Consider the following 25463-nt stretch of genomic DNA (forward strand, 5'->3'; position numbering starts at 1 on the left):
GGACTTTGAGCTTTCAATTGAAAGAAAAGTTAGTCTCCAGCAATCCTGGAACAAAGGTTATCAGGCAAAATGTGCAGGTACCTCCTAAGCAATTTCTTTGAAATGACAATAGTAGGGATACCTTGTATATTAGACAGCAACACCATGTTTGTGTGGTGTCAGATCAGCAGCACATAATCAACTTTCCATGGCAAGTGTAAGGTTGTTGGGGGTGATTGTCTCTCTTATGTTGTGTTATGCCATGACATAACACAACATGAAATGCCCACCCCATGACAGCCATTTTGTGTCTGCCATACCTACCTCTATCAAAATGTTAAATGTATCCATAAGCCCCAAAAGGTTGGCAGTCCCTAGATTAGAATGTCCAGCACCTATTCTTTATTTTCATTTAAAAATGTATACATTTTGAAAAGTTTGCCATATATACTTCTGTAAGTCATGAGAACAAAAGTACATGCATTTGACCACTACTCTTATATGACATATCATATAACACGCCATTGTTTTACCACAACAAGAAAGAAGCAATTTATAAATTTCACACACAGAATGACTGGTGCAGGGACCCCACCTATAGGGGGCAGAAGGGGTTTTGGCTCCCTCAGTAGTGGTGGGCAGGGGGCTGAGCCCTCCCCAATATTGAGACGACTGCCACCCCCCACCTCCGCATGAGCACTCATGTGCCAAGCAGCAAAATATGAGTTTTAAAAATAAAAAACTGGGCTGATGAAACTTTTTAGTTCAGTCAACAAACGTAATGAAATGTGGCTGGCACCACACTGTGGGGGCCGTCATTCCTGGGAGTGACGTGGTGGCTTGGGCGCCAGCAGGCTCCATGCTGCCTGAAATGGCGTGTGACTTACGTCTGCCCTCTGCCTCTCCCTCAGCCACCCTACAGCTGAGGGGGAGGCAGCAGAGAGGCTCAACGCAGTGCACCTCACCCCATGGGTGGCTCGCCCAGCCCCCGGCTGCAGGATGCACGCGCTGCCCCCAGCACCCAGGCAGCTAGCTATGCCGCTGGTGCCAAGCAGGGGTGGGATGCATCACGTGACACCGCCCCCCCCATGTGGCGGGCAAGTCAGCGCCCCTGGACTGGTGTGTGGGAAGGGAGGATTACTCACATTGAACTACTAATCATAAGTGAGAGGAAAGCATGTATGATATGAAAGTAGGCCAAGTAGCTAATTTTGCATGTCTTTAATATTTAAACAGTTTTTTTTTTAAAAAGAAGTTCATCGTACAATCTCCGAAATTTTCTTATAAACAGCCTGTATTCCCTTCCCATCTTTCAGTTGAAATTATAATTTTCATAGTACCTTTGCAAAAGCTGCCGCAGTCATTTGAACTCTGCCTTCATCCGAAGCATAAATTTTGAGATCATGCCGATAGGTACTATGCAGTCTAAGTAAACCACATCCTGGAAATCCAGCATAGTCACCTACCAAAAGAAAAACAACCTTATAATTTTGCTTCTGTTTCTTTCCCCCCCAAGTTCTCGGTCTAAAGAAATGGCTTCCTTTGCCACCAATAAATGAAATGAGTTACCTTGTCCACCTGGGTACATGCATCGGAAAGCTCTTCCTAGTTCCTCTGCCTGAACTCTGCCTGCAGGTGTTAATTCTCCTCCCCATTTTAGAACTAAGAGTAGAGATGGCTCACGTTTGTGGCTATCTAAATGCATACAAAAATACCACAATGCAAAATAATAGGTAAATAAAAACTGAGGAAGAACAACTAATTTACACCTAAGTTTCATATGCTAGAACAATTTTTAGCAGATAATTTTCTATTTCTGGTGAGCTGAAGTAACTTGAAAAACAGAGGGGTGGGTCTAAAGAAGCAGCAACAGAAATGTGTGGATGGAATATAACTTTCCTACCCACTCCTCATCCCAGCAGCCTCTCCCGAAACTTTAGAAACCCTGATGAATGGGGTAGGCTATGGCACCTGGGTAGGGGGAAAGTACACCTCCCCATTTTTTGGTGATCCCCCTCTTCTTTCTCAACCCCCTACACCACAGTCCACACCATTCAACAGAGCCCAGGCCCATGGAAAGGCTGCTTGAAATGAAGGGGTAAGAAAGTCACACTTTGCTCACCCACTTCCAACAGTATTTGTCTGATTCAAATACAGTATGTTTGCAAAACTGAAAAAAGGGAAGAGAGAATAGAGATTATTCAGCTGAATAAACATTTTAATATGATGAATGGTGGGCTAATCAAGTACATTCCTGTCAGGGACCAAGACTGGCTAAGTTAAAGAAATATTACTTTTTCTAATATATAAAAATGTGAGGATCCAAAGAACAGTGATACTATTCAGAGCATCAGGGATGAGTTTCGGATTGGATTTGTAGATTCTGAAACAGCAGCTGCTCATGCTGTATGGCAAATTGCTTCTGCAATTCAGGGGAATATCAAAAGCTGCTTGCAATAAAGCACTGGAAGGAGAGTGTTTGATGTTCAATTAAGAAGTCAAACATTGTACTTACAGCACAACCCTATTCATGTTTATTCATAAGTAAGTATCACTGTGTTCTGTGAGCTTACTGCATAGCAAGTGTGTTTAGGATGCACACCAGCCCTAAAAGTTGATATTTTGCTGATGACCAGAGAGAGCGAGGAACAAAATGTAATTAATAAACTTAAAAAAAAACCTTACATGTTTCCAACTTCAGCTTTTTTGACAATAAAAGTGTTAAAAAGCAAAATTCAGTTACACTAAGCTAACAGAGGGACCAACTTCTAGAATTAATTAGCATCCATACCTTCTTCTTCACTAGATGTTTTGGGACAACCATGAGGAAGATATGTCAGCTGAACTTTGCGGTTTATGCCGGAAAAATGTCCATACCTAAGAACGACAAATGGAGAATGGGGGAAGCAAGGAGCACACATTAAAAATGAACTTGATATACCGTATTTTTCGCTCTATAAGACGCACCTAGTTTTTGAAGGAGGAAAACAAGGAAAAAAGAATTCTGAATCTCAGAAGCCAGAACAGCAAGAGGGATCGCTGCGCAGTGAAAGCAGCAATCCCTCTTGCTGTTCTGGCTTCTGTGATAGCTGTGCAGCCTGCATTCGCTCCATAAGACGCACACACATTTCCCTTTATTTTTTAGGAGGGGAAAAGTGAGTTATAGAGCAAAAAATACGGTATATCATGCAGCCTTGTAAGTGTGTGTGTGTGTGTGTGTGTGTGTGTGGCTGTTGCATTGCTGCCATGATGAAGAATGCCTTTCCTGCACTGTACCACTTCATCCTGCAGGTTTCAGTACTTCCTGCATATGCACAGCAAGCATGTTAGGCAAAATGAATTTACTTAACTGGCAATTTTCTCTGTAAAGGGAGTTTGTTTTCATAGTAGAGAATTCAAGCACCCAACTTCCACCTGCAGTCTGAAGTAGTGTGCAGGAAAAGCTCTATCACTTGATTCTCTGATAGTAACCCTTGAACAGCTTAACAAAGCAGAAATTCACACAGCAGGTTAGTGTAGGCCAGTCTTCCCAAACTTGGGTATCCTCTAGATACAATTCCCATCAACTATTACCATTAGACCATGCTGGCTGGTGCTGAGCTGGTGCTCAATCTCTTAAAGCAGCGGTCTGTGGGCATATTTGCAAAGCAGAAAAAACTGTCATGGACACCACACATATTTCAACCAAGCACATGCCACAACCTATTCTACTGGCTGCAGTAGAATGCTTCTTTCAAGCCTAATTCAATGGGAAAGATGACCCTATGGACAGTGGCGGAGAGCAGGCAGGGCCATGACTGGTGCGTGTCCCGGGGGCATGGCGTGCCACCTGTGGGGGCGTGGCACCCAGCACGGGCGGGGGGGCAGCTGCAATGGCACCCCAATGGGATCGCGCTGCCAGGGGTGGTGCGCTCCCCCTGCACCCCTCTTCCTCCGCCAGTGCCTATGGACACTGAGAAAGGCTCATTGGCAACTCTTATCTTAAACCATAGTTAAAAGATCAGCAGAAGCAGGATAAATATGCGCTCTCCCCAAATTCCCTCTGCCATTCTCCTGCAGGCCTTAGTTATCGTTTATATGTCTCCGCAAGGAATATACATGCACAAAATGGCATTCAGTGGTTCATTAGAAATAGATTTCATGCTACCTAAAATTATGAAGATGCAGTAATAGTGTGAAAGAGTCAGAAACTGACTAATAACACGGATTAGTTCCTATATTTCAGATTAACAATGTGGTTGAACTCTCTTTGTTCCTTAAAGAAATCTATATATAAAAAAACAATACATGAGAAAGATACCCTTGTCAGCAGTAAGATCTCCAAATTAAATACTTACATCTCCAACACAGTTTTCAGCTGTTCAAGTTTAGATTTGTTTTCTTCAATCTCAGAGTCATTATTTTGTCCTAGCTCTATTAAGAGGTGTCTTGCAATGTCAAGTACTTCCTAAAAGAGTGGCAAAATGTATTAGCAGTTTATAAAGACAGGTGTGAGTGTAAAAAAGAAAAGATTTTTTTAAAAAAACCCAACTTGCCTGTAATTGCTTCGGCTTTTTTAATTTTAGCTTCCCAGACTTGTATCCATTGCATTTTTCAAAAAGATCAAAAAACCTTTAAAATAAGCATGGAATGATTAGAAAGGCAGTGAATTACTTTGCTAGAAGTCACTAGGCCAAACTAGTATTATTTTCTGGTTTTAGATTTTTATAATAGGGAAAAGAATTGCTCATTGTTCAGGGAAGCTTTTAATGTTTGATGGATTACTGTATTTTAATATTTTGTTGGAGGCCACCCAGAGTGGCTGGGGAAGCCCAGCCAGATAGGCAGGGTATAAATAAAATTGTTGTTGTTGTTATCAACCCCAAACCAGATTATTCATGTCTTCACATCTAGCAAATGACTGTTTGGGAATCGTGTGGATGTTAACACAAAACAATGTATTTAGTTATGAACTTTCCATATATCAACTGATGGTCTTGAAAAGACTTTGCACCACGTTGTATATGCAGTCTCTACGGAATAGTATCTCAGGTCACCATTCTGTGGCTTTTGCTCCCTGAACATTCGCCAAGGCTTATGTTTGTAAGCCATTCTCAAGCCAGTTTTGAAATAACTAATAATATACATATACACTTAGAAAGTAATGAAGCTGGTGTAAAGTGAGCCAGTCAAAGTTAAGCTGGTGTAAAGTTCAGCCAGGGTTGCTGCTTTGCCTAAGCCTTGGCGCCAGAAAACAAGCCCTTAAAATAGTGTTCTGCACTGGATTGCAAGGTTACAAGACCAAGCTGAATGGGCTTAGGATGCCATAACCCTTTTCTGGGATTTACACCAGCCTTGACTCAGCCAGCTTCTCCTCAGCCATCTGAGCAAGTTATAATACCAGGGTATCTTTGGCTGAGCCAGCTGAGCCAGAAATCAGCAAGCTGAACTGGAGACCCACTGCATCCTAAGTAGCTCATACCACTGAATCTTGCCATAGGTCTACCCTGAAGAGTTCTGTTTTATTTGTTTTAAAAATTATATATACTGTAGTTACTTCAGTGGAACTTCCAGGGCAGTTTACAAAATACAGAAGTAAAATTAAACTTTAAAAGCAGAGAAAACAAAACATTTGATGCTACAGCCTCTTAATACATAAATACAGATGAAAAATCAAATTAAATGTCAATAAACGCAACACAGATGGACATCTATGACCGCCTCGGTTTAAACAATTAACTTACTACATGTAATGGGGAAAATATCAGATTTGTTCATTACATCCCCCCCAGCCAATTACTTACTTTTGATGTTTAACTTCCATTTTCATTTTTTGTTTTGGTGTTCGATCTCCATGCCGTATAACAGCAATAACACATCTAAGTTCCATCCTGCAAGTATACAAAGATTTAAAAGCACAAAGTTTGATTGACATTAACAGCAACAACAAAAATATGAAAAAGAGGACATGTAAATATGATTTCTCATATAAATATTAACGAAACATTTCAACGAAGATGTTGTTGAATTATTCTAAACCGAAAGTGAGAGAATACTGAGAGATAAGAAAAATAGAAAATGTTACATAGTCAGGTTGCATAATTTAGACAGAGAAAAAATATTCTCTTACATTGTTCCAGATGTAGTTGGCACAATAGGAATATCCTCTGCTTCTAAAGGTATGGACCACGGGATTTGAAACTGTGGAGCAAGTTCTCGCATTACGATATTTCTAAATGGAACAGAAATAAGTGTTTGCTGAAATTAATAAGTCTACATTAATAACAACAATTAATAATTTGTCTAATAAAAACAAGTTGAAAATGCATTAACCCCTTAATGAACCATACCCACATATGTTATGTTCCATAAATAACGTGCCATTCTTTAATAACCAATCATGCTTCTTCTAAAACATTTTTCCCTAATCCTGAAGTTCCTAAAGTGGATCTCAGTGCCCTGAACACTTCATTTATGCTTGTGGAGGCCCTCTGCCTTTGTGTGTGGGTATGCCAGTGTTTTACTTTGAACAGCCAGCTGTGCTAGTGAAGCCATGGCTTCTAGGCTGTCTGCCTTCTTCCTTTCCTTAGAATGCCTCTGAGGAATTCTTTGCTTTCCAGCATGGCTAAAAAATCCCTTTTTAAAATACAGAAAGGAAAAAGGACTCATGCTACTGCATGGTAAGCTTGGGGATGGGGAGGGGAACAACCAGGGATGGCTTGTCTCTTTGTGTTTTATTGAGTAGGTTGTATTTTGCCTTTCCCCAAATAGGGCATAAAGTTTTGGTGTTTTATTTCTCTAACAGATATCTTGGCAAAGTTGCACAGAAACTATACTGGGTATGTATGCTCATTATGGGCATCCTAAATAGCTGTTGTTTTATCTGAATTAATTGTGTTATCTAAAAGCTCTATTTTGCAAGATACATTTTCCAACAGGTCACCCACACAAAGGACAGTATTCAGCTAAGTCCGACTCAGAAGAGACCTACTGAAATTAATGAACCTGAATTAGTCAGGTCCATTAACTTCAATGAGTCTGCTGTGAATAGGACTAGCATTGAATACCACCACGGATATTCTATTTACTTTAAATAAATTGTGAAAAGGAAACGGTCTGACAAATAGCATAAAATCTTACCCAAGGATTTTAGCACAATCATCATAATATTTCATAGAATTCTTCACGAAACTAAAGCCATTGACATCACAGACGTAAGATTGTCCATTTGCACGCAACAGATCAAAGCCACAAACTGTTTGCTGTCAAGACAAGAAATCACAAGATTTATAAATTTATAAAACTTCAGATAATTATCTACAGTAAAAAATAAATGAACAAAAACTCATCTCTTCCTCAAGGATCAGGTTCAACTTCAAATGTATTTAATGAATAGCTTCTCCTCACAGAAGGTCTCACTACTGCATTTTTAAAAAGCTTTGGATTTTACGCCCTTCCAAAGTCTAACCCTTATCTTAGCCCTTCAAGCACTGAGATACATTAATAAAATAATTTACAATACATAGTACCATGTAAATGTATTTCAATCTTATAAAGTAGCATAAATATTAGCAAAGGACTCAGTTCAAACAGCCAAAAAATGTAGGTCAGTCACAAATGATGCAAAAAGCACACACATTCTATCTGGCTCCCAAGTTTGTGTAATGTAGGTTCTATTTACATATTTGTCTTAGCATACTTTCTCTCCTAGTCAGAAGAAGAGAAAGAAGGTCTTGTTCCCCCTCTGCTGCCTAACAGGGAACAGCATTTGCTGCCTAGGCACAGTGGAAAGGGAGTGCATGGCTGGCTGCCAACCTTGGTATGGCTGGCAATGTAGTATTTCTGCTCTTCTCACCCACATAGGAGGCTAGGAGACTGGGAAACGGGGCTCCCAGGGCAGACCTTGGTGAAGACTTCACTCATCCAGAACCACTCTGGGAGTACTTAAGGTGAGCTGTGGAGAGTGGAGTCACCACAGTGGGCATCAGGATTGCCCTCCCAGCCTCCCTTTAATATACTGGTTTATAGGTTGTCTGCTGGAGAGTGACAGTCCCACTTTGACCTTGCTATGGATTATTTTATCACACTGTTTGGCCAGGTCTGTAGGTTTTGCGTACTTCAGAGCAATCATCACAACTTTACGGTAGAAAAGCCATTAGGCTGAATCACTACTGAGGATGGGCAGAGGGAGAGACCCCTCTCAAGTTGTCTCATAGGAGGATCCCCTTAAAGGATTTTGGAGGGCTGCACTTTTTATCCAGATGCCAAATCACCCCCTACTGCTGATCATTGGGGGTTCCCCATCTGTGCTACCTCTCTCCCTAAATTTTGGTCAACCCCAGTGCTTCATCAACCAGCAAGCATGCTGGTGGATCCTTGTAATGCAATGCCTGATGCCTATGCCAAACCTGTTGCATCCGTAATAAAGAAAGATGTGGTCTAACTTGAATCCAACACCTGTCTCCTGTTTCATCCTTTGCTTGTGTGCTCCACCACTGCCTCACTGTGCTTGGGCTTGCAGATAACAATTCTATAACAACTCAAAGCTAAGGAGATGCCCTTTGGGGTAAACAAAGACCACTTTCTCCAGCCTTCATTCATTTTACCTTAAAAGCTAGGCATACTTTCCAAGCTATAAGCTTCTCCCTTGCATTAAGGATGACTGGATACCGTACTTCTTTCCCTTCACTGTCCCGCTCTACTTTTCCATCCAGTGCAGGGGATTTACGAGCTTCTGCATGTGCATAATCTGGTCCTACCGTGTATACCTTTATTTGGAAATAAAAAAAATACAACAGAATAAAAAACTTGTTTTTTTTAATTCATTACTTTTTCATTTCATAGTCAGCTCCTGGGCCTCTAAAGTCATACTCATTACTTTCACATCATGGGGAGATTAGTGACAAAATGAAAAGCGCTACAAGTTCCAATGCTATACTGTATCCATGTCCCAATTGGCAATCTAATCTTGCTGAAAGTTTCATATTACAGCTTCTGCTACTACCAATTTATTTAACATGACTCCTAATCAGATAGCTTACAATCTTTGGCCAGGATTCAAAGAATGTGCAATCAGCTCTGCATACCCAAAGGGATTTAGATTTGTTTTTCTTTAAACTGCTCCCTGTCCACATCGCATGGCAGCCAGATAATGTACTATGGGAGTTTCAAAAGCAGTGGTATGTTTCTTCAAATAAAAAAGTAAAAGATTTCCCTCGTCTTGCCTAAAATAGCTCTCTGAATCCAACCCTTTGTACAGGATGAACCCACAAAGAATTAAAGTAGGCACAGTTGATTTGTTAGGGTTATATTATATCTATAATTATCAAACTTCCAAACACTTAATTTTGAAAAGCCTCATGCCAATCTGTAGTTACAAGTTGTAATTTTCCTATGTAGAAATATTTTGTCTTAGTTTTCAAAGAATTTTGACAAATAAAAAAACCAACAAAATCCAGCTGCTGTATGATTAACTGATAATGAATGTTTAGGCAGCTTTGGAGACCACCAAGAGCCACATCAACTGCTCACAGAAATGCTCCATGATTGCTGAAGACAACTGTTTCCAGACTGTACAGATCAGTCAAAAACATCTCAGTATTTGAAGCATAGTTTTATGATTTAGGAATGCAGGTCCATCCCTATACACTTTCTTGGAATTTTGGTCTAACACAATGTACTTTATTTTCAAGAAAGTATGCTTAGGATTGAAATGTTAGAATAATTTCATTTCGGGACAAGTGTATTTGTGGGGATACACATTCAGAAAACAGTATGGCAGCATGTTTATATTCTTTTTGAATGGTAAACTGTAATCACAAGAGTATCTAGAGAGAGAGACAAACTAAAACATGAAGTGTTCCTTTTACTTGGAGAAAACAAAACATGATATGTAAACTATTTTAAGTTTAATAATAGCAGTGCTTCAGGCAGAGAGAAATGCCTCACATCTAAAGTTGCTGAGTTCGTTAAGTACTTGATTGTTCTAAATATAAACCAGAATATGCAGTTGTCATACCTTCACATCAGTGCCATCTGTAGGCATGAACTCCTCATAGATATATGAACCAGTTTTCCGCACACTGCTTTCAGGAGAATAAACACTGCTTCTGCTACCGATCTGAAACACAAACCTTCCCATCAATATTATTTCACACAAAGACAAAGCCTTCTCAGATCCATAAAACCCTGTACTTCTTTCGTCATCCCTCCCTAGCCTATTTTCCCCCAAGCACTTCAAAAGTAAAACCAAAAGCAACCTTATGTTATAGAAGTTTAGTGTGGTGTAAAAAGGGCAGAAATGTTTAAGGAGGAAAGAGAAAAATCTAGATAGGCTGACTCTCCCATGACATAAGCAGACCCAGAAGATTCTCTAGGCAGGTAACCTGAGGTCTCTCAAGTTCACAGAGCATGGAAATAGAAAGGGGCAAACATTCTCCACACCCACGCTACTCTGCCCATTCCAAAACACCATCACTCAGTCCAACCTTGCCTCAGTAACGCATAAACTTTGCATGTGAAAGATCCAATGGTTTAATCCCTGGCATTTCTGGTAGGGCTGGGAAAGCCTTGTTAGAAGCCCTGGAGAGCTACTGAGGTGGACTAATGGACTGACACAAAATAAACTCTCAGAAAACTTCTGGTGGTGATGATACACAGTGTGTGAGATTGCTCCAAATGAGAGATGGGGAGATAAACTGGGTGTAAGACAAGTTGTGAGCTATTTTGAACACAATTTTTTGTGGAAAGGTGACACACAAATGAAAGACTAACTGAATGAAAACTACATCATTTGCTCATTATACATTTCCATATTACAGAGCCATCCTCTGTCATGTTATTCAGTGGATAACCATTTCTATTAATGGAGATATTCTCTTACCCATTCCCATTTCACTCTTCCTTGTGGGTCAAGTCCATTGTACACAATTTAGCTGCAACCTTCCAGCTAATGTTATTTCCAACATTCTCCTAAGAACTGAGTAAGTTAGTTCTTTCCACCCTATAAATACATTTTAGTGCTTAAAAAACATTTTTACTATTATTCAGTTTAACATATTCTCACTTTCCGAAAGAGCCTCTGACTTCCACCACCAGCAGATGTTGGATAGTAAATATAAACATTGTGGTCCTCAGCACTGACGGGCTTCTCCACAAATGGTTTTTGGAAAACTTCTCCGTTCACTTCCACATGATCTTCGCCTTCAATCAAATTGCATTCTAGAAAATAACACGAAGTGCAGACTTTAGGCTGGAGATACAATTAAGAGATCAAAATTTCATCAAACCTGGAGGAGGAGGAGAATGGCTTGAACCTCTAATATAGCACTGCATCAAGCAAGCAAGATTACTAATCAGAAAAAAAAAAAATTTAGAACAGAGCCCGTTGAAAATTCCATTATAATAGCTATTACCTTGTGGATTGTTTGGATCACGGATTAGAACTGCATAACGAGGGAGCAAAATACCTTCAGCTTCGAGAATGCCATAAACCTCTCTCCTAAAAGAATATTTTTTTCATAAAATGAATATTATCAATGAATTATGCATTCAAAACATTTCTCTAAAAAGTCACATCCAGTGGTGCCTCGCAAGACGAAAAGAATTCGTCTTGCGATGTTTTTCGTCTTGCGAAGCACGGTCCGTCGCAACTGTGCCTCTTCAAGCGGCTTTTAAAAAAAAGCGCAAGACGTTTTCGTCTTGCGAAGCAAGCCCATAGGGAAATTCGTCTAGCGAAGCAACGCAAAAACGGAAGACCCTTTCGTCTAGCGAGTTTTTTGTCTTGCGAGGCATTCGTCTTGCGGGGCACCACTGTAATTACTATTATCAATGAATTATGCATTCAAAACATTTCTCTAAAAAGTCACATTATCACTATATAAGGATGGTATCAAAGTAGTAAGATCTGGATTTTACTTCCACTACCCTGGTTCTGGTATAAAGTGGGTACACGTGAACATACCACTCTTCAGGGAAGTAGCTAAAATCTGCCCAGACAAGGAGAACAGAAGTGTACACCACCTCTCCTCAAGGAAGATAAGGAGGACACATTCATTCATTAATTGGGAATTGAAGTATAGCCTAGAGCATTTCTTGTATCTGTTGAGTGTCTAGCTTTGACAAATATGCACAATTTACCCATGGGGCATATTCTTTTTTACATTCTATTGCTTTCATGACTATAATTCATGATTATAATCTGTGCAGGAACACATAATTGGAACAGACACTAAACTGCATCCTGTTCTGTTTACTGTACCTTTCATAAACTTATTATTTACTGTTTTAAGGTGAACACTCTATATACATTTCTTAGCTGAATAGTATTCTATTTTAGTTACATTATAGCTTTTTACTAGCTTTCTTTTCTTTATGTTAACTACTTTACCTCCATAATAATCAACCTGATGAGACAGCATTTCATTGAGGCCTTTAAAATATCGTACTAAGCGCTTGTTCTTCAACAACTAGAGTGTGGGATATTTATTTATGGCTATTTACTTACCTGTCTTGTATATGATATTGCATATTCAAGTCATTAATAACAAAAGGATTCCTCAGCTTTGAATAGGCAACTGCTTTGTCTAATGGAAATCCTAAATAAAAATATTACAGAATATTAGTTCACAATGATTACATTTGTATAATTCTTGGTGATGGATTGGAATTCTTACTTTCCAAATTGACCTATGTGAAGAGGCTGTGCAAATTATCTGTAATCCCTTCAACTTTGAATAGTATCTGGTTTCAAGTGAGTCATATTCATATTGCTCCAACTGGCTTAGAAATTTTCCTTAGTTTTTATTCCTTGTTTTAGTCAGCTAAGAAAGGATAAGTTCCCATTACTTCACTACATTGGACTTCTCCCATCCCAAAGTGGCCTTGCTTTTAAAAGAAGGCATTGATGCACCAATTGCAGTACAATTATCAGCATGTTTGCTTAGAAATATATATATTTTATTTCAGTGAGACTTGCTCACTAATAAGTGAGTTTAGGAATGTGGATGTATATCGTATGTAGTTTTTGCCCTTGCTCCAAAAAGGGTACTAGCACAAAGTTATTATTGCCTACTGACAAAACAGTAAGTGGCTGACCGAATGGTTTAAAAAAATAAATAAATAGTACACCCACTTTCTGTTACCATCACAGCATGAGCCCTTTGCAAACTAGAGCTTCCTGGAAATCCTAGTTTTGAGCAGGGAAGCCCGGGGGGGGGGGAGCTCTAAATTCTCCTCCCTCTGAATAGACATTGCATTTAAAATATAAATAGGGGTTTCCATTATATATACTTTGCCCTGAGTATAATATTCTAAACATGCCAATGCACAAGTAAATTCCATATAAATAAATGGATTTCCTTCTAAGGAAGTGTTTTTTATTGCAGTGTGAAACAGGTTGACACTGCTTTGTAGCAAATAGGTAAGGTAAAGGTAAAGGACCCCTGGACAGTTAAGTCCAATCAAAGGTGATTATGGGGTATGGCGCACATCTCGCTTTTCAGGCTGAGGGAGCCAGCTTTTGTCCACAGACAGCTTTCTAAGTCATGTGGCCAGCATGACTAAACCTCTACTGGCACACGGAGGACTGTGACAAGTGCCAGAGCACACAGAAACAGCGTTTACCTTCATACTGTAGCCATACAGTTCTGGGCACCACAATTCAAGAAGGACACTGACAAACTGGAACGTGTCCAGAGGAGGGCAACCAAAATGGTCAAAGGCCTGGAAACGATGCCTTATGAGGAACGGTTAAGGGAGCTGGGCATGTTTAGCTTGGAGAAGAGGAGGTTAAGGGGTGATATGATAGCCATGTTAAAATATATAAAAGGATGTCACATAGAGGAGGGAGAAAGGTTGTTTTCTGCTGCTCCAGAGAAGCGGACACGGAGCAATGGATCCAAACTACAAGAAAGAAGATTCCACCTAAACATTAGGAAGAACTTCCTGACAGTAAGAGCTGTTCGACAGTGGAATTTGCTGCCAAGGAGTGTGGTGGAGTCTCCTTCTTTGGGGGTCTTTAAGCAGAGGCTTGACAACCATATGTCAGGAGTGCTCTGATGGTGTTTCCTGCTTGGCAGGGGGTTGGACTCGATGGCCCTTGTGGTCTCTTCCAACTCTATGATTCTATTCTATGATTCTACCTATTTATCTACTTGCATTTCTATGCTTTTGAACTGCTAGGTTGGCAGAAGCTGGGACAGAACAATGGGAGCTCACCACTGTTGTGTGTATTTGAACCGCTGACCTTTCAATCAGCAAGCCCAAGAGACTCAGTGGTTTAGACCACAGTGAAATATCAAGTTAATTGAAACATTATGTTCCTTTTATTACTACAAACTACTGCTCTGGTTCGCCAGAAGCGGCTTAGTCATGCTGGCCACATGACCCGGAAGCTGTACGCCAGCTCCCTTGGCCAATAAAACGAGATGAGCACCGCAACGCCCAGAGTCGGCCACGTCTGGACCTAATGGTCAGGGGTCCCTTTACCTTTACCTTTTACTGAATATTTTACTGCACACATATATACATTTTAAAAAAGTGTTGCTTAAGGCAATTTATTTTCTAATATTAAAATTACATATATTTCCAAAAAGGCAAAAAGATTCAAACTTAATACATGCAATATGAAGACATTTTACATTATTGTGATTATTGATGTGTTTTATTATTGATATATTTGCCACCCTGACTTCCTTTGGGAGAAAGGGAAGGATATAAATAAAATAAAATAAAATAAAATAAATAAATAAATAATGAACAATAGAGAGTAATTACCTTTAGAATGAAAAGAAATGAGACAGTCACATAAAGGCCAGTTTTCCACAGGTTCATTCAAAATCACATCTTCTTCAAATATTACTACTGTGATATATTTAAACATGGAAAGGCGTTCAAGGATTTCATTCATTGGTTTTGATTTTGATTTCTTTGCCATAGAACATATTCCAACCATGATCTGTCTTTCTGGTGGCTAGTAATAATAATTTTAAAAAGGTCAGTAACATAAATTTGGGTTTCAAAGCTTTTCACCATGTGCTAACTGAACAATGACCATGCAATATTCTTACTAAGTATTAAACAACAGGCTCATTTCACAAACCTTTATTATGCTTAAGGGGCAGGGAATGTAACCTGATATCAGAGTTTCATACTCTTTGTGAAGAATACAGTCTTGACAAGCAGGGTTGCAGAAACAATGATAATATATAAAACATAAAACATAGTAAGCCCATGCTGAAAGTTTTCTTAAAAGTGAAATTGTTCACAAAGGCATTAGCTATGTCCCATCTACAACCTTCCAAGAAACTTAACCAACCCTGTAAATCTAAGAGTACCACTTGCAAGTAAAAATATTCTTCTGACTGGAATAAATTTACAAAGCGACAGCTTCAGAAACCCCATTAATTTCAATGTCACTTGTGAAGGATGCCCATGAAGCTGTGGTAAGAAGCTGTATGACAGCAGTGTGTTGGAATGTGTCCACAATAGTACGTGACTATGATGATACTTGAAGCAACAAAATGTTTCACAGCTAGGAAAAGAAATAAATATATTCTGTATTTATTATTTAAACAGGTGAGAGACTTAACTTTCAATCCAATAAATGAAATTTTAGTCAACAAGAGTAAAACTAGAGTGAAACTAGGATATTAGTACTATATGATTTTTACTTTAACTGTTCTTCTTCAAAATGACCATTCAACAACTGTAACTAAAAGCTATTTTTAATAAATAAAATAGCTTGTTCCATAAATCTTTCCAAATCTTAGAATCTAAGATGCTAGTTTAACCATAACTGTTTCTTAATATTGCAAATATGAAACTTTGGGGCTCTTCTAAATAGTTTGAACCTGTTTCTTAATATTGCAATTATGAAACTTTGGCACTCTTCTAAAAGCTATCACAGTTTATACATATTGTATAAACTGCTGAAACTGGTCTTGATCAATTTGGTTTTAATTTAGCAAATGCCAATGTGTTTCTTTACAACTATACCTAACTAAGCATTTAAACACTTTGCTGAAATGGGGCCATAGTGCTTATTGCTTTTTATGCTCATTTCCTATCTTCTCTGTTAACAACTCTTTAGTATCTTATCAACTCAAACAATTACTTGCCCCCAAACAACGAAACAAAGTACATACAGAATCATACTCATCGTCTTCATCTTCATGATCATAAAAGGCTTCAAATTCTGCAGACCTGGATGGATTCAAAAACTCATCTGGATCTTCACCACCCACAAAAAATCTAGGAATTTCGCCTTCGGTTGCAGTAACAGACATGATTACAAATCCTAAAAAAGATCTACGTAGAAACGGCAGTCACTCTGAGAACTGAGACACTGTACATAATTCCCAGTGGCTAGGGTAATAAAAATCCTTGCCGTCTGGCACTGCTTACGCAGTTGCTTGTTACTCTGATAAAGTCAGCTGCCAAGTGCAGTTTAATTGATATCATCTGTCCATTGTTTCGAGTTGTTACAATCGTGAAGAAGAACCATGTATGTTACGGCTTCCCTGAGATACTTTGGCAAATTTCAACCCTGGTAAAAGAGAGAAAAGTAAAAAGATTGAAAATATTCCTTACTGTAATGAATTACTGAGAGATATTTAAGATAACCTACCCAAAAATACTTAACTTACTGCAAAATTCAAAGCTATTATTCACAATAGCCAAGCAATACAAAGCACCAAAAATAATATTTATATTGAAAGATAAACATGTAAACAAAGTTGAAGTGTCATTTAACAGGCTGAATCATATCCACTTATTGCTCCTGAGAACTATGGAAGTAGAAAAACAAGAGTCATCTGGGAATGGTAGACAAAGAGAAAAAGCAATGCAGAAACATAATGTCATATTTTACCAGGTTCAGTAACAAAGTGGAAACAGCATTTGTGAGTAAACCAAAATTGCAAATTGAGTCATTTGTGTGCCAGGCTTTCCCCCCTGTTCTCCAACAAATACAAACATTATGCAACAACAAAACTAGGGGCTAAAAGTTTAACAAATAAAAAGTCACAACATTTGTATATCTAGAAGCACCATGGCTGACTAGCTAGAAGTAGTCTCTGAGATAAGGCACAGTTCTGCTTTCACTGCTCCCCATGTTGCTATAGCTATATCCACCAACTGAATCCCTCACATGATACAACAACCTGAATCCACTGGGGATCTAGCAAATGGAATATGGATTGTAGCTTCATAGTTCCTCTCAAGGAAAATGCACTGACTAAATTCATACTGTGGGTAAGAGCCTGAAGATATGCTCCAAAATGTTACCAAGTTGCTAAACAAATTCTCAGGACTTAGGGAACCTACAACATCCAAGGCAATAAAAAATGATTGAAAGTGGGGTGCAGGGAAAAAAGCAAAGGAAATAAAACTAAACTGCAGTCAATTTCCAGGTCAAGCAGGGAGGAGACTAACAGCCCTATGGTTTACCATGCATGACTCAGGCCAATGCAGCTGGGAGAAGGCAATAAAGTATAACATGAATTTAATGAGAAGGGATTTAATATCCTTCAAAAGGTAAAAGGATTTTATAATCCAAGAAAGTAGAAAATCCCAGGCAGAAATGAATGCATCACTACAGAACAACTGGCTTTGACAGCTCTTCTGTTGAGTTATTTATAGCCTGGTGAGGGTAAAGTTTTTTCTAGGGGTCAATGTCCATGCATTTCCTCACATGCATAAACCTTGCATATTTTTTAAACCAGAACTTCATAGGTTTCATCGCTTGTTCTTAACATTACAGAAAGCAGTGGTATAGTTTCTGATGTCAACCAAATATTGTACCAATTTCAGTAGGGCATAAAGTAGTATTTTGACAGGCTAACATGGTCCAACCCAAAATTTCTGGAAGCATTTGAAGAGCACCTATTTCAACACACACACACATGATATTATTATGAATATTTACTGAAAAGTAGGTCACACTGATTTAAGTTGTGTGCACAGGATCACATAAGGGATTTGCTGCCCACACTTCATACTGCCCTTTAGTTTCCTCACCTTTTCCTAAGGACATATGACAGATTTCGAACTCTAGCTTGTATTTACAGTCCATGGAACTACCCTTGTTGAGCCATGAAAATATGTTTTTCTTCCAGCCAAAGCTATCTCCCGCCTCTTTCACAAAACATCATGAACTGCTCGTCAACATTCCACAACTGACTTTTCCTCCTCTGCACTTAAGAATGTTCATAAAATACTCTGGGGTATCATAAAATTCCTCTGGAAACGGAGGAATTGAAGAATGCAAGAAGAGAAGAGGGTGGGTCACAGGATGCTCCCAATCTTCCAATTATGGCTTGTAGGATCAGAAACATGATATCTGAACTAAGTTATTTCTGTAAGATGTTATGTTTATTTCCAATTTCTAAATATTCCATGGCATGGAAAAATATCTATAGTTTGGGGCAACAAATACATAACAGATCCACTGCTTGGTCTGAAAGTTGATGGCAAAGGAAACAAAAACATGTGCTTAGAAATGCTTTCAGTGTTATTTATCAGAATCTATTATTTTGGTATTTGAAATCCAGCTACTTGTACAGTTCAAAAGTTATGTACTATATTTATTTGCTTCTAGTAGTACAACAGTACAATTTTTCTCCCTACCGCCTTTTAAGTCCATCATTGGACAACTGGTGTCAAGGAATTTTACTGAAGTGTAGATACATAGTTTAGCAGCATAAAGGATGAGGTCAATAAAGCTCCAAGGACAATATTTATTAGGTCACTGATAATGCCTAACCAACAGAGGGAAACACTACAAGAAAGGATTTATGTAGGAGTAATTAAAAGAAGTATAATAAAACAGACAATAAAATCTGATATTGATATGGATATGGATATGGAAGGGATAATTAAATATCTAGGGTCCAAATACTGTCAATTAATGCAAGTGCCCAAGGTAGTAACTCCTCCTCCTTCTCCTCTTCTTCTTCTTCTCACCTTTTAACATGTTCTAGTAGTGTTAGGCATTATCAGTGACTAGGGATGTAAATTAAGGAACTGGAGTTGGGGGGAGAAAATCTGTATTTTTCTGACCAACTCACTGAAATTGGCACTCTTACAATATTTTTAAACATCCTATTTAATAAAAAATGTATTATAGATCAGTTCACGATTAGAAATAAATATAATAATAATAATAGTAGTAGTAGTAGTAGTAGTAGTAATTTATACCCCACCCATCTGGCTGGGTTTCCCCAGCCACTCTGGGTGGCTTCCAACAAAATATTAAAATACAATAGTCCGTCAAACATTAAAAGCTTCCCTAAACAGGGCTGCCTCCAGATGTCTTCTAAAAGTCTGGTAGTTGTTTTTCTCTTTGACATCTGGTGGGAGAGCGTTCCGCAGGGCGGATGCCACTACCAAGAAGGCCCTTTGCCTGGTTCCCTGTAACTTGGCTTCTCACAGCGAGGGAACTGCCAGAAGGCCCTTGGCACTGGACCTCAGTGTCCGGGCAGAACAATGGGGTGGAGATGCTCCTTCAGGTATACCGTTTAGGGCTTTAAAGGTCAGCACCGACACTTTGAATTGTGCTCAGAAACGTACTTTAGCCCACTTTATAGCCCTCAAACCAGAAAACAAAAGATTCTCAGAATAAAAATCACATTCAAGCCTGAGATCAGGTATAAAAATAACATTGTGTTCCTATGACATCAGAATTATTCATATGGCATTTCTTCCTCTCTTCCTTCCTCCTGCCTCAGCATCAACTTTCAGCCTCTACCTATTAGGCAACAGAGTAAACTGATGACCTCTGAGGCATCGGGCCATGATGAAGGCATACTTTTCCTTTCTTGTAGTTGGCAGCAACAGCTCCCACTAAGGACCTCTGAGACAAGGGAAATGGAGTGAGTAGCTAAAATGCACTCAGTCCACCATGGGTAAAGACAACTCTTCCTTTTAAATCAAAGTGATGAGATGTACAAATAGAACTTCACTTGCACTGCACAGCTTTGACCTTCAACTCGCAACTCCTAGTAAAACCCCCCCCCCACAAAGGTTTCTCCGGAGGTTTGGGGGACATTCTGGAATATTAAATGATCTGGCACAGTTAGTTGTAGTAGGGTAAAATTGGCTGAAATCAGATGGGAAGCTGTATTCATGGAGAACTGCCTTCTGTTCACACAAATCATTCTCTGGGTGCCAACCATAATTAAAATCAACATCATAAGAATCTAGGTTTGAAGTATCAGTACTTCCTTTCAGTGGAAAAGACCTGCTATGCATCTATGGATAGACTGGACACCACATCCATACAATGGCTTCCCATGAAGTGCTTAATCTCTGTTCTTTCCCTGCCTACCTTCACCTCCTCCAAACTTTTATTGTACTTCTGCTACAATCAACTTCACAGCCCTCTTTTCACTGTAAAGTACTAAATAAAACAACAAGAAAGTCACAACAACACTGGACGACGCTTCACTGTTTTCACACACTACTTTAAACCCCCCCCCCCAACAAAAATAGTATTATCAACCCCGCGTTGCAGATCTGGTGTAACACAAGGTTCTCTTAGCCTCTGCAACAATGATGTGACTTATCTGAACTGGTATTAATTATTTTTAAAATGTTATCAAATCTGAAAAATCACATTTTTGTATGAGATAAGACCAGAGTTAAAGCTTGTCTTTGATACTATCTATTGTTTTGACTTTACGGCCCAAATCCCCAATCTCAGCTATACTAAAGTCTTGAATTTTAGTTTTCTATGAGGCTGCGACACTTCACCAGAGAAGACCAGCATAAAAGACTTTAAAATGGACCAAGGAATTATGTTTCTTGATTTTAGACAATGGGCATTTCATTCTAGCCTTTTTTCCCCTTATTAGTTAGATATGCTTTCCTAAATGTCAGTAATGACTATGACTTCATCGTCTAAAAACACTGAATGGCAGGAGAAGGCTTGTTTCTCACAAAACCAATGAGAATAGTGGCTGCTTGTTTGGTCCCACAAACGCTAGAAATTTACTTTTTAAAAAATGAAAGCTGGGAATCAGGGGATTGTAGCTCTTCCTCTCCATAGATGCCCATGTAAGGGACCTTTATTGTTCTGATAGTGTTGATACTGCCACAGATGAGAAGCACTGCTAGTAAGAAGCACCACTACTTAGCAAACATTTCAAAACAAGATTTGTTTAAATAATCCCACCAAAACGAATGATGCAGAAAATTTTACAACTTCAGAAATTTATATTATACAATTGCCCAGAACATGTTATTCTCTTACCGAGAGTTAAAGTGTAAAGCTGAACTATGTAGAAACCAAAAGCCACAAAACAGCATATTTGCTAAAGAGTTCCCTCTTCAGTTAGTTCTAGCACTGGACAGTGCTCATCATCAGTTCACCTCCTAGGATAAAAGAAAGATTCAGACATGAATAGGTTTCTGTTGTGATCAAGGACAAGACAGCACATATCTGCAAAAGTAGATTATGGGAAAATACAATATTGTAAGATACAGTAGCAATTTTTTTTAAAAAAGCAGCTTAATCCTACACACAATTACTCAGGACTAAGTCTCCGATAGTACCCTTAGTAATATTGTTCTGAGTAAATGTACATGTGATTGGCTTGTAAGAAAGAAACATTAATTGGAGTTTGAAACTGAAGCCGGAGACTGAATATGAATCAAAACTGGAAAACATATTAATTTCAGGGTCTATATAAACACTTCCAAAGAGGGATTTCTTATTTATAGTGACATACTACATGCACAGAACTAAAGGTCATGTCTTACAAAGCATTGTATGTTTATTGCTTTTCAATGCATTCTATCTTAAACAGGATAAAAATAAGGTATCTGCAAGGCATCTGCAAGGGGTCTTAGGATATTGTGGCCTCTCTCTGCTGGTAGAGAATGAGGTCCATCCTGGAGACCTCTTCATTGCAGCCACGGGAACACCTGAAACCATCTCTTACACAATAGGGGGTAAATCAAGCAAGCCCTGTAGTTGTCCATTTCCACAACAATGGAAATATACACCAGTCCTGCAGCCACCGCTCTGGATTTTTCCATTCTTCTGCCACAAATTCCACTGCTCTGCTCCAACCCAACTGAAGCATGTTTTCTGATAAATTCCACTAAATTGAATGAGATTTACTGTCAAGTCCATATGATTCAGCTATACATGTGGTTAATGTTGGAAAATAATTTCCCAGAAATGGTTCCTTACAAATATTTGCCGCCTCACTCTCAGATCACATATCAAAATGCCAGAACTAAAAATATATCTAATTAATAAATATTTGCACCTGACATAGCTGTCAACTTTTCCCTTTTCTTGCGAGGAATCCTATTCAGAATAAGGGAATTTCCCTTTAAAAAAGGGAAACGTTGACAGCTATGGCACCTGAATGGCCAAACACAAAAGCTGTTAAGCCTACCACACACACAAAATAAATAATATTGCCATTTGTCAACTCCAGTTTTTTAAAAAATAATATGCCCTTGCTCCATGAGAATGGCATTTCCCTTCTTTCTGTTTGTTGACATGATAGTTAATTCAACTAGTTTTTTTGTTTTGTTTTAAAATTTAAAAACCCTTCACATCTTCAGACAAACAAACAAACAATATATTATTTAGGAGTATTTATACCCAACCTTCTAACCAAAGTTCTTGAGGTGGCTTACAGTATATTTAAAACATAATAAAATAGACATTGCTACAATAGTCACCACAGAAAGGCAAAGGTGTATTTAAGTCCCTCTTCTTGTTCTCCAGCTTTCCAAAATAATAATAATATGTATTTCTGCAGCTGAATCTACTGGCCTAGAACTGCCTGTTTAAGCCTCTAGATGTTAGGTTGAGTCAGGCCAAGACTTCCACACTGGGTGGTTGCTGTTTATTACTCGCCTAATCCCGGACATGGTAACAAAAGCAGGAGGTGCTGGGGAGCAAAATTGTTACATGCCTCCCACCCTTCAATTATTTTCTCCTTTAGCTTTGATGAGATCCTAAACATATTTTGAATTGATTAGGTCTGATGAAATTACTATGTTTTATTTATTCTACTCTTGCTCAAACCTAATGAACCCCTTTAATTGGATTAGCAGCATATATTGTATACCACCCTTCGTCCGAAGATCACAGGGCTGTTCACAACATAAAAATACAAAATGAGAATGCAAAAATACATAACAAAACAAAAACAGAAGACAAAGTATGTAATAAAACAAAAATAAACCAATAGCACCCCTTCTACAAACGCATTTGACAAACCACAGAATGCTAATCAGCCAAAGAACTGCTTAGAGAGAAACATTTTTGCCTGGAGCCTAAAGATATATAATAAAGGTGCCAGGTGAGCCTCCCAGGGGTGAGCATTCCACAAACAGGGGGCCATTGCAGAAAAGGCCTGTTCTTGTGTTGCCACCCTCCAGAGTTCTCAAGGAGGAGATACATGAAAAAGGGATTCAGATGAAGTTTGCAAAGTCTGGGTAGGTTCAGATGGAGAGAGGCGGTCCTTGAGGTATTGCGGTCCTAAGCAGTTTAAGGTCAAAACCAGCACTTTGAATTGGTCCTGGAAACTTAAATTGGCAGCCAGTGCAGTTGGGCCAGGATCAGTGTAATATACTCAAATGGTCTTGCTGTGGTGAGCAACCTAGCCACTGAAATTCTGGCACCAGCTGAAGTTTCTGAACTGTCTTCAGATGCAGCCCTATGCATAACACGTTGCAGTGATCTATATATGTATTATCTATATGACTTTATTTGTAAAACAAACTTGTATCATTCTAGTTTCACATTACCTTGACACCACAACGAAACTGCAACTGTAGATACATTTGTTCTCCTTTTTTGCAGAATTAGGCAATTTAATATAAAAAAACATAAACCTTTAGTTACTTCAAGAGCAAATCTAAATGAATGTTATTATAATAAAGAAGAAGCAGAGTAATCCTGCTGGCTTTGTTAATAGCTCAAAAGGCATTGCTAGTAAGTATCGAAACTATTTTCATGGTTTGCACACTTTACAAAAAACTTAAGTCTGAAAGGCAGCCTGCTCAAGGTCATTTGGTTCTGTTTAAAATAGATGTGCTGATGGAAACTACAGCAAGGAAGCTTGCAGGAGGAGCACATGCAATAGTTATCTGAACTCTAGATATGCAGCAGAAATCGTCATGTTTTTTAATATGTTAAACCCATTGTTTTAAAAGATGTTATTTGTACCTGTTGTTATGTAACTACTTCTTTGCTACATGTTTCAATTTTTAAAATAGCTATTTAAGCTTGTTTCACAAGGAGAGACACAGTTTTCTTGGAACATAAACAAACATTGCATACAACTAAATTATACCCAGAAGGGACTCGTGGAAATTATGGAGCTAAATATGTCACATCCATGAGTTTCAGTGAGTTTGCTCTGAGTAAGGCTAACACTGGATAGACTTTAGAAGAAGACAGATGGCAACAGGGACTTAATCTATTTGAAACTCGGAAGCATGAGAAGTAACTCTGTAACACTATTCCCAAAGAAAGTTCTACATAATCCAAGTAGAAACAAGGTTTCACATCTATTGCATTCTTTTTGCCACTGTCGTACTTTCATGTTTATACTTTGCTTCTAGACTAGTCATCATATGGTCTAATACTTCTGCTATCTATGGTTACAATCCTAAATATATTTATGGTACAACCCTAATCATCTCCATTCAGAAGCAAGTTCTATTGAATTCCTTGTGGCTTTCTCCCAGGTAAATGGGTTTAAGTTTTGCACCTTTAACTTGCCAGTAAATCCTGAAAAAGACGGCGCTTACTTTTAAGCCAACATAGTAGGGATGAAACTGCAATACCTCCCTTTTATAGCTTGATCCAATGCAGAATTAGGTGTGCTTAAACTCACATCTATTTAAAATAGCTTAGGGTCACCTAACTCTGTAACTTATCAGGCTGTTAATTTGATCACAATTTGTTGTGCAAACGGCCTTCCTTCATCATCTCTTAACAACCAGCCTAAATATACCTGAGTCAACAGCTCTCTCAGACTTATTACACTTCAATGCCATTAATGAGTTCTAGAAAAAATTATTTACTTTAATGCATCAGGCTCAAGTATACCAGGTACCCTCTCCATGTCACTTGATGTCTCTAAAATGTCCTTGCCATAACAGTTAGAAAGTAGCTTATAGTTGACTGCAGAAAGATACATATCAGCAGTGTTGCTTCCCTACCCCCACCCTCTTCAGTTGGTAGAGCATGAGACTCTCAATCTCGGAGTTGTGAGTTTGAGCCCCACATTGGGCAAAAGGTTCCTGCATTTGAGGGGGTTTGACTAGGTGATCCTCAGGGTCCCTTCCAACTCTACACTTTTTATAATTCTATGTATCATTTTTTTCTGTGTACACAGTAAAGGCAATTTTTCTAGATGTAAAGGGCAGGTAAAATAAACTAATAATAATAATTTCATTATTGTTACCTCATGCCACACCGGGTGGCTTCCAGCAGATATAAAAACATAATAAAATATCAAACATTAAAAACC

At 38.7% G+C, this 25463-nt stretch overlaps 1 protein-coding gene across 34 annotated transcripts in view; it reads right to left on the reverse strand.

The window, feature by feature from the left end:
* PPIP5K2 (diphosphoinositol pentakisphosphate kinase 2) overlaps positions 1 to 25463 on the reverse strand; it is a 52636-nt gene that overhangs the window by 24188 nt on the left and 2985 nt on the right. For 30 of the 34 annotated variants that reach the window (XR_014516810.1, XR_014516811.1, XR_014516812.1 and 27 more), the window contains 16 exons: positions 21209 to 21330; positions 16104 to 16504; positions 14734 to 14929; positions 12464 to 12554; positions 11373 to 11458; positions 11024 to 11178; positions 9977 to 10078; positions 8565 to 8726; positions 7099 to 7220; positions 6089 to 6190; positions 5763 to 5849; positions 4515 to 4590; positions 4317 to 4426; positions 2771 to 2856; positions 1549 to 1674; positions 1320 to 1441 (listed from right to left, as the gene is read on the reverse strand). Coding sequence is in view for 28 of the 34 variants with exons in the window: in XM_083464402.1 (XP_083320528.1) it covers positions 1320 to 1441; positions 1549 to 1674; positions 2771 to 2856; positions 4317 to 4426; positions 4515 to 4590; positions 5763 to 5849; positions 6089 to 6190; positions 7099 to 7220; positions 8565 to 8726; positions 9977 to 10078; positions 11024 to 11178; positions 11373 to 11458; positions 12464 to 12554; positions 14734 to 14929; positions 16104 to 16244 (1764 nt within the window). In the remaining 6 variants the exon portion in view is untranslated. Of the gene's footprint in view, positions 1 to 1319; positions 1442 to 1548; positions 1675 to 2770; positions 2857 to 4316; positions 4427 to 4510; positions 4591 to 5762; positions 5850 to 6088; positions 6191 to 7098; positions 7221 to 8564; positions 8727 to 9976; positions 10079 to 11023; positions 11179 to 11372; positions 11459 to 12463; positions 12555 to 14733; positions 14930 to 16103; positions 16505 to 21208; positions 21331 to 23730; positions 23775 to 25463 lie in introns of all 34 variants that reach the window. The other 4 variants (XM_083464400.1, XM_083464406.1, XM_083464408.1 and 1 more) reach the window with 2 other exon arrangements.

This window comes from Podarcis liolepis (assembly GCF_965112155.1).
Source record: "Podarcis liolepis genome assembly, chromosome: 11".
NCBI classification, from domain to species: domain Eukaryota; kingdom Metazoa; phylum Chordata; class Lepidosauria; order Squamata; family Lacertidae; genus Podarcis; species Podarcis liolepis.